Below are 8,774 nucleotides of genomic sequence, written 5' to 3'. Positions count from 1 at the left end.
GGTGAAGGCAGACACTTTTTTTTTTTTTAATTATCTTTGTCTTTTCAAGACAGGGTTTCTGTGTAGCTTTGGAGCCTGTCCTGGAACTTTCTATGTAGACCTTACTGGTCTCCAACTCACAGAAGTCCACCTGTGTCTGCCTCCCAAGTGCTGGGATTAAAGGCATGTGCCACCACCGCCCAACTGAAGGTAGATACTTTAAGGACTCTCAACATCTAAACTCAGAAGTTGCACAACTTTGCTTCTGTTGGTAGAAGCAGATCACAAAGCCATCTTAGCTCCAACAAGGGTGGGAGAATGAGGCAAGGTCTGACTTTAGTATTGGGAAGCCTTGAACTCATATAGCCCAGCGGGCCTTGAACTTGACATTTTACTGCCTCTTACTTGCTGGTGTTATAGCATGAGCTGCCATACCTGGATGAATTCCATTTCTTGGTTGTTAAAGATGCAAAATACTTTGGCTGAGTTTTCTAATCCACCACAGAAGGGAAGACAGTTGCAATTTTTAAAAACCTATAAAATGTGTTAACAGCCACACTCTTGATAAAACTTTCCCAGCTGATGAACAAAAGAAAATTCTGAAACTGTGAGATCACTATTTTCAACACCCCGGAGGGATTAGTGTTTCTAGGCAAAACTATCAAACCATTTGTAAAGTCACAAAAAAAACAAAAACAAGAACAGAAAAAACCATGCAGTGGGGCTGGAGAGAAAGCGCGGCAGTTAAGGGCACTGGCTACTCTTGCAGAGGATCCTGGTTCAGTCCCCAGTACCCACATGGCATCCAGAGCTCCAGTTCCAGGGGGTCTGGTGCCCTCTTCTGGCCATCATGGGCATCAGGCACATATACAGGACACTTTACATACATATGGGAAAAACATTCATACATATAAAATAAAAATAAATATTAAAATAAGACATTGTGTTTCTCCCAATAATAGCACTTATTATTGGTTGACAGGGGGCCGGGACCTGGGTCCCACTGCAAACTTGCAGGAAAGAGAGAAGAATAAGAAAGAGAGCAATTCAGAGTCTAGACTTCCAGAGACTACATGCCAAACAATCCAGGGTCATCTACACACGAAATGTGATGCACAGGAGGAGAAAGTACAGTCTTCAGCGTCTCTTAAGGCATGCAGTGCAGCATGTTTGGGCATGCAGGGAAGCATGTTTGGGTGTGAGCACTACAGAAAACAGTTACATGAAAGTAGCATTAGTGAACACAGCCTCCAGTTGTGCCATGGAGGTGAGTGGGGGGGGCTCCTGCACTGTCAGCAGAGTTCTGTGTCTTGACCTGGATTGTAGATAAACGTGTAGTCACTTTACATTGCTCACCAAAGTTGTGTATTTCTGTGGTTTTGTATATGGTCCTATTTTACCACCAGAGATTAAAAAGGAAATTATCAAACTGTCAGGAGGTTATGTTGCCTGGGACTGGGATGGTCTTTTTATTTAATATTTTTTAAACATTATTTTTTAGGTGTATGAGAGTTTTGTCTTCGAGTGTGTGTGTGTGTGTATGTGTGTGTGTGTGTGTATATACGCACCTTGAGGAGGTCAGAAGAGAGACAGAATCCCCTGGAACTGGAGTTATGAGTGGTTGTGAGCCACCATGTGGGTGCTGGGAACCAAAGCCAGGTCTTCTGCAAGAGCAGCAAAAACTCCAGCCCCCTTTTGTATTTAATACTGGTAAGATGTAGAACGCCTTCGAAATTGCTCCCATGATGGTGCTGCGCAGTTAGCTTTTTGATAACGGTGACTCAGGGATCAGCCATCTTAGGAAAAAGCTCCGGACCTGCACGAGCCACTGCTGGGGGGCGGGGGTGCCAGGAGAGGAGAGGGATTGTCTGAGCCCAAGGCCTAAATGGGCGGCTTCAGCAGAGATGACAGGGGCGGCTTCCTGACCCTCCTGGTCTGGCTTCAGCTTCTTCAGCTTCTGTTCAGTGAGACCTTGGCTGGGGACAGGGCTCCCGGGTGGTAGCAGAGGCGGAGGTGTGGCCGCATGGAGCTTGACTTTGGGTGGGGGTGACTATGGTGATGGTGTTGGCGTTGGTGGCAGGGCTGATGCTGTTGGGGCAGTCAAGCCAGCAGCAAGCAGCTGCGCAGGCGCAGGTACGGCTCTGCCTGAACTTTTCCTGTTAGTCTCTTCCTTAAGTAGTACTTATGGACCCAGGGAGGATTCCAGAGTGATGCCCACAAGTCCAGAGGTCCCGGCACGGTGGAACCGCATGAAACCCCTGAATATTTCAGATCCTTTGGTAATTCCGGTGTCTCCAGATTCCACTGGGACGCCAGGATCAGGGACTCCTTCACCGACCACAGCCGAAGGTGTCATGGAATCCAGCAGTAGCTCTCCAGGAAAACCGTTTGCTCCAGGTACTGCTACTGGTGCCAGCTCTCTTCCGGCCAGTCTAGGAGGTCAAAGTGCAAACCTGTCGGGCCGGGAAGGCGGGGTCTGCTCCGGTCCTTGCAGGGCTGGAGAGGTAGTCTTTCTGAGGATGACCTTGATTGTGTGGAATGGGATGGAGGTGTGGAGTGCTGGCTTCACTTCTAACCTCTCTTTAGAAGCATGTGGCCATAGAATTATGGAGTTCAGTCACGGAAGGCCATCTGCCGTGAGGAAGTGGCCATGGCAGGTGAGCCTGCAGAGCAGAAATCAGCATGTATGTGGAGGCTCCCTCATCAGCCACCAATGGGTGCTGACTGCAGCCCACTGCATATATGCGTAAGTGTTTGGGGACCTTGTTCAGGGCCCCTGATCCTGCTGTGTCCTGTCTCCCACTCTTAAGGTTTTTTTTTGGGGGGGGGGCGGGCGATGATGCCAGCACTTGTGAGGCAGAGGCAGGCAGGTCTCTGAGTTCAAGGCCAGCCCGGTTTACAAAGCGAGTTTCAGGGGAGCCAGAGCTGTTACACAGAGAAGTCCTGCCCCCCCCCCAAACAAAACAAAACAAAACAGCAACAACAAAAAGATATTTTAGCTGGGTAGTAGTGGTACAGACCTTTAATTCTGGCACTCACAGGTAGATCTCTGTGAGTTCAAGGTCAGTCTGGTCTATAGAGCAAGTTCCAGGACAGCCAGGCACACGCGCCCATACATGCATGTGCATGCACACACACACACACACACACACACACACACACACACACACACACAGATTTTTCCTTCTCATCTGTAAAAGGAGTGGCAGTCCAGGATTCATGTCCAGTCTCAGGTGACACCTGAACAACTTCATTTTTAGCAAGTTTCCAGATGATTCTGGTCTAAGAAGCACACTTGGAGCACTGCTGGGTGGGCAAGGGTGGTCAGGGGTCTTGGAGAAGGGTGTGGTTTGGCAGGAGAGGGCTGATGTTTGGCATCCACAGAAGGCTGGGTTGGGAAGCAAACACCCTGTGTAGGGGGTGTGTAAGCCCTCAAGGTCCTCTGCTTTCCTTGCAGCCATGAGGAATATAAGGTGATGCTGGGAGACAGTGTGTTGACTTCTAAATCTGTACATCGGATTCTTGTCCCAATCAAAGACATCATTTATCCTTCCGATTTTGACTCTCAAACCATGAAGAGCGACATTGCTCTTGCTCTGCTGGCCTTTGCTGTGAACTACTCCTCACGTGTCCAGCCCGTGTGCCTTCCTGAGAAGCCCTCCCAGGTGAAGAACGGGACATGGTGCTGGGTGACCGGTTGGAACCGTGAAAACAGTGAGTCTGGCCGGTGGGATGGCCTGATGCTTCAGGTTGATCTGTAAAGAGAGGGGCGAGTTTCTAACCGGCCGACGAGGGAGGAGGAAGGCAAAAACACTGATAGCGAGCACATTGCAACTGTGTTAAGGCTTTTATTTTTGTGTCAGGACCTGGTTGCTTGGGTGACAGCCGTGATGGTTTCTGTCCAAATTAGATTTGGGCTGGGGTAATGTAATACTCACCCACTGGAGCTGTTCTTCCCCCAAAGGGTTAAGCTTCCTCCTTCCTGGGCTGAGCGAGCACAGGACCTTTGCCCCTCCCTCTTGCAGCAAAGACTCTGGGGGATGCTTGATTGTCATTTTCTAGCTGGCAAGACTTTTCTTGTCTGTTTCCTCTGGGACAGGTGTCCAGTGCATGGCCTGTCTGTCTTAAGGGGTCAACTGTATATTCACACACCCGGTGGCACCGGGCGGATGCTGGTAGCTCCCGCCGTCTTCTGGTTCAGACCCTTGATTGTCTTTCTGTAGATACAGTCTTCACCTCAGCTCTCCTGCAGGAGGCCCGGCAAAACATTCTTCTCCAGAAGCCTTGTAATCAGCTGTTCCAGAGTCAGTTAAACACATCTAAAGACCTGGTGATGAAAGGGATGATCTGTGGGCAGCACGGCGCAGGACAGAGTCCCTGTTGGGTCAGTTAATGGGCCCCTTGAAGCCACCTCAAAGGCTCGAGTTATCTGCCATCGCCACCTCCGTTCTTAGACAGGGTTTCACTGAGCAACCCTGGAACTCCGCGAAGACCAGGCTTGCCTCAAACTGGCAGAGATCCTCTTGCTTCTGCCTTCTGACATTGTGGTAGAAGGCATGTGCCACTAAGCCCTGCCGCTACATCTTGTACAAACCCGTTAGTTAAGGTTTCCCATGAGTTGGCCTGGCCTGGTCCTTCTAAAAGGTTTAGCCTTTGCTACCTAGGAACCCTGAGAAAGCACTTAAATTTGAGCATAATACAAAACGATGTTCTTTACTGAGTGTTATGTGGCATGCAACTGTGCCAATGTGAGCATTTGCCCTTTATAATCTTAGTTAACCCATATCACAGCCTTGTAACATAGGCATTAAAAGATTCTGGAAGGCAAAAACCAGGGAGATAAATTGAAGCTCTTCCTATGAATACCTCTAGGATCCCAGGTCCATTTCTTCCCTCTCCATAAGACTGTATTCTTGAGAAGGGCTTTGGAGCCATCAGTAGATGCACATTTGAATTTCTTGGAAAGGGGAGGGTATCATTGTTGTGACGGGGCACAGGCATATATAAGGGTTCAGAGGTCTTATGCTGAAGGAAGTTTTGTATGCATTGGGAGCAGTGGGAGAAATTGGTTAGAGTTGAAGCTGGGTGTGGTGGTGCCCTCCTTTAATCCCAGCATTCTGGAGGCAGAGTCAGGCAGATCTCTGGGTTTGGGGCCAGTGTAGTCTATACATGTAGTTCTGGGACTACAAAGAGAAACCCTGCCTTGAAAGCAACAACAACAACAAACAACAAAACAAAACAACAACAACAACAAAAAACCCAAGTGGTTAGAGTTGGACTATGTGCAGCCTGGAGTGCTATGTCAAATTTCTAGACTGGCCCAGCCAGGGCTGGGAGGCAAAGCTGGGCGCGTGTGGTGAGAGTTACCTTCTAGATAAGTGACTCCCTTGGCGGCTGGTGCCTGGACTGAGGTCTTTTGAGCTTGTTGCATCATCTAGGAGTCCTGAGCAGAGCCTGAGGTGGGGGGGGGAGGTGTGTTTGAGGTGACCAAGGTTGTAGGATTTAGGGTGGGTAAGGGCCATGCAGAATTGCACTGGAAGGGGAAATTTGGCGTGCCTCCGGCTCTTGAAGGCAGCACAGCTGACCCATGGAGGAGGCTACTCAATGATGTTAGGGCAGAGAGAACTTCTTAAGACTGTGGTAAAGATTCCAGGACCTCCATGCAAGGATGATCCTCAAGGTATTTAATGTTTTTGAGGACTCGGGACAGACCAGTCTAACTAGACACCGGAATGATGCTGGAATGGGCTCTGCAGGTTACATACTCTAGAGGCCAAAGCTAATACAGTTGCGGGATTATGAGTTCTGACAGGCTTAGACATCCACTAGAAAGGGTTTGGTATCTGTAGATTAGGGACTCCCAAGATAAATGTCAGTCTATGACTGTTCCACTGGACTGGACTGGCTGTGCATCTTGTGTCGATTGCCTGGTCATCAGAGAAGGTATATCCTTGTTCAGAGGATGGTCAAGTTTTCATGTGAGTTTTTCATCTGCTAAGTCTCAGCCATTACATAAATCTAGGGCCAGGTATGGTGGCTCATACCTTTAATCCCAGCCCTCCGGAGACAGAGACAGGTGAATCTCTATGAGTTCAAGGCCAGCCTGGTCTACAGAGCAAGTTCCAGGGTAGCTGGGGTTATTACATAGAGAAACCCTGTAATCCTGTCTCAAAAAAAGAAAAAAAAAGAAAAAGAAAAAGAAAGAAGGAAAAAAGGAAGGAGGGATGGATGGAGGGAGGGAGGGAAGGAGGGAGGGAGGGAGGAGGGAGGGAGGGAGGGAGGGAAGAATCTAGGCCTGCAAGAGCCTTTGGGCCTTTGGGCCTGAGGAAATCTCCCCAACAATGCAGCCAGCCTGCTACCTCTTCCACTCCTACAGTTGGTTTCTTTCTCCTCTTTTTCAGGAAGATTCTGGGAGCCCCCTTGTCTGTGAATCTGAGAACACGTGGACCCAGGTCGGAATTGTGAGCTGGGGCACCAACTGTGACAAAGTTACTGTCCCTTTGGTTTACACAGACATCGCTAAATATGATGCATGGCTCAAACATATTCTAAGTCAGGCTTCCTGTACGGACGCCATGGGAGTCTTGGTCCTGTACCTGTCCCTGGTGCTGCAACTGGTCATCTTGATGATGCTGTGATTTCCTTGGCACACTCTCTTCCTGTTGGTTCGAGTCTCCCACTAGGCCTCTTCTCCAATCCCATCTTCCTCTCTCGGCCCTTTCTTCAGATTCCAGTCAGGATCCATTGCCCTGGGGAGAGGCATAGTGGACCATGGCAGGGTGACTGGGGACTGCAAAGTGTCCTGACTGGTGTTCTGGTCATTCGTCTCAGACACACCTCAGGCTCTCTGCCTGGTGGGAATGAGAGTGAACTGATCCAACTGGAGGGCCAGCTTGACAGCTAGGAGGGGCACAATGACTAATAATGTTTCAGAGGATGTCTGTCAAGAAGAGAGGCCATCATTGGTCTAGACTGGCTGTTTGCATTACACAGATCAGTGACTGCTGGAAAAGGGGAGGGAGGGATGAAGGGAAGGAAGGAGGAAGGGAGGGAGGGAGGGAGGGAGGGAGGAAGGGAGGGAGGGAGGGAGGAAAAGAGGAGCATTGCTAGCTCCCTGCAGAGGTATGGAGCTGAGACTTAAGTATCCGAGGCTGGCAGAAACTCCCCTGTACTACCCATGTGGGGATCTGTCAGTGAATGCACAACCCCTACCTCATACTCCTGCTTGACACCCCTTCCTCAGTTTTCTAGTGGCCACATCCAGGGTCACCTCAAATTGTGTCAAGGCAGTTTGGAGTGGGGAAGATTTCAAATATGCACTGAATAAATGTTTGGAGAGTGTCCTGTGTGTTCTGAAGCTCTGCTCACCTGAAATATCTGGCCGCTCAGAGAACTGGACCCCCATATACCTAGGAAGTTCCTTACAGTTGGCGGTAAGGCACAGAAGAGATGAGGCTGGGCTAGCTCAGACCTGAGTCCTATAGGTGGTTTTGGTAGGCAATCCTGCTCTCTACATACCTGGCGTAGTTATCCGCGATCAGCATCTGGGCAGGGACGTTAGCTGTGCTGTACCATGTTCAAAGGTAGGAGCAAGGGCTCAGAACAGGCAGGAACTGGGAGTAAGAATGAAGCCGGGCCAGGCAGTGGTGGTGCATGCCTTTAATCTCAGCACTTGGGAGGTAGAGGCAGGCGGATCTCTGTGAGTTTGAGGCCAGCCTGGTCTACAAGAGCTAGTCCCAGGACAGGCTCCAAAGCTACAAAGACACCCTGTCTCGGAGGGGTTAAAAAAAAAAAAAGAATGAAGCCAGGGCCTGAGAAGCAGTTTCTCTCTCTCTCTCTCTCTCTCTCTCTCTCTCTCTAAATTATTTATTCACTTGTCTTTCTCTTCTTGCTATTCATCTGATTTTATTTCCAAAGGCCATGTTCCCAAAGTCAGGAGGACTTGAAGAGAGACTCATCACATTCCATACAGCTCCCATCTCATACAGAGTCCCACTATAGATGTGTTCACTAGTCTCCTCCAAACCCCCTCCCACCCTTTGTCTTTCCAGGGTTCCATGTCTTGCCCTCTGTTTCCCCCTGGCTTCAGTGGGCATCCAGTTCCAACCACTGCCAAAGGATGGATGAATCTGATGGAGTTTACATCAACCCCCTCTCTATTTTTTTATTTTTTATTTTTGAGACAGGATACCACTATGTAGCCCTGTCAGATTCATCTCTTAATGAATACATACATCACCAGATATGTTAAGAAACCACCGGACCTGGAATAGATGAGGGGGTGTTTGTCTATGTCCTCACCACTTGGAAGGCAGAGACAAAGACAATAATCATTTGTTCCTTTGCTACACACTGAGTTTGAGGTTAATCCTACAAACTGGGACACGAGGTGTTGTGACAACAGCAAGCTCCCAAACCACCTCCACCCTCCAGAAACCGCTGGCTCCTCAGAGCCTAACAACACATACTCAACGTTGTTTCCTACAGCAAGCTATTCTTGCTCTAAGAATAGATAGATAGCTCTCCCTCCCTTATCTTGCCTCATGGTCCATTCTTCACTCATGCGAGCACGCTCTAAGGAACTGTTAAAGTCCACATTACTGCCAGGAGTGATGGGACATATCTAATCCCAGCACTTGGGAGCCAGAGGCAGGAGGATTCCTACAAGTTCAAGGCTAGACAGGACTACACAGGGAGGGACCCTGTCTAGAAAGAAACACAATTCACAATATTGGCCTCACCAAGGAAGTTTTCAATTCCGGGAGGCGGGGCCAAGGTGTGAGGATGAAGATCAA

The 8,774-nt window shown here is 49.2% G+C and overlaps 1 protein-coding gene across 1 annotated transcript; it reads left to right on the top strand.

The window, feature by feature from the left end:
* The first annotated feature begins 1,833 nt into the window (after nucleotides 1–1,833).
* Nucleotides 1,834–6,988, top strand: LOC146894510 (serine protease 43-like). The gene is made up of 6 exons (XM_085688907.1): nucleotides 1,834–1,943; nucleotides 2,251–2,376; nucleotides 2,566–2,725; nucleotides 3,437–3,693; nucleotides 4,203–4,363; nucleotides 6,381–6,988. Exons 1-6 carry the CDS (start codon nucleotides 1,865–1,867, stop codon nucleotides 6,615–6,617), a joined length of 1,020 nt encoding a protein of 339 aa, XP_085545033.1. The 5' UTR covers nucleotides 1,834–1,864; the 3' UTR covers nucleotides 6,618–6,988.
* Nucleotides 6,989–8,774: the final 1,786 nt, after the last annotated feature.

The sequence above is a fragment of the Myodes glareolus genome, chromosome 4 (genome assembly GCF_982192425.1).
Source record: "Myodes glareolus chromosome 4, mMyoGla1.1, whole genome shotgun sequence".
In the NCBI taxonomy this organism is placed as follows: Eukaryota; Metazoa; Chordata; class Mammalia; order Rodentia; family Cricetidae; genus Myodes; species Myodes glareolus.
The sequence above is the reverse complement of the archived record's forward strand: the minus strand, read 5'-3'. Positions and strand labels throughout refer to the sequence as shown.

Excerpts from the sequence above, each read along its gene's own strand:
- LOC146894510 (XM_085688907.1), top strand. The coding sequence starts at position 1,865 with ATGGGCGGCTTCAGCAGAGATGACAGGGGCGGCTTCCTGACCCTCCTG. Across the intron at positions 3,694-4,202 it reads CGGTTGGAACCGTGAAAACA|ATACAGTCTTCACCTCAGCT; the intron begins GTGAGTCTGGCC and ends GTCTTTCTGTAG. Across the intron at positions 4,364-6,380 it reads CAGGACAGAGTCCCTGTTGG|GAAGATTCTGGGAGCCCCCT; the intron begins GTCAGTTAATGG and ends CCTCTTTTTCAG.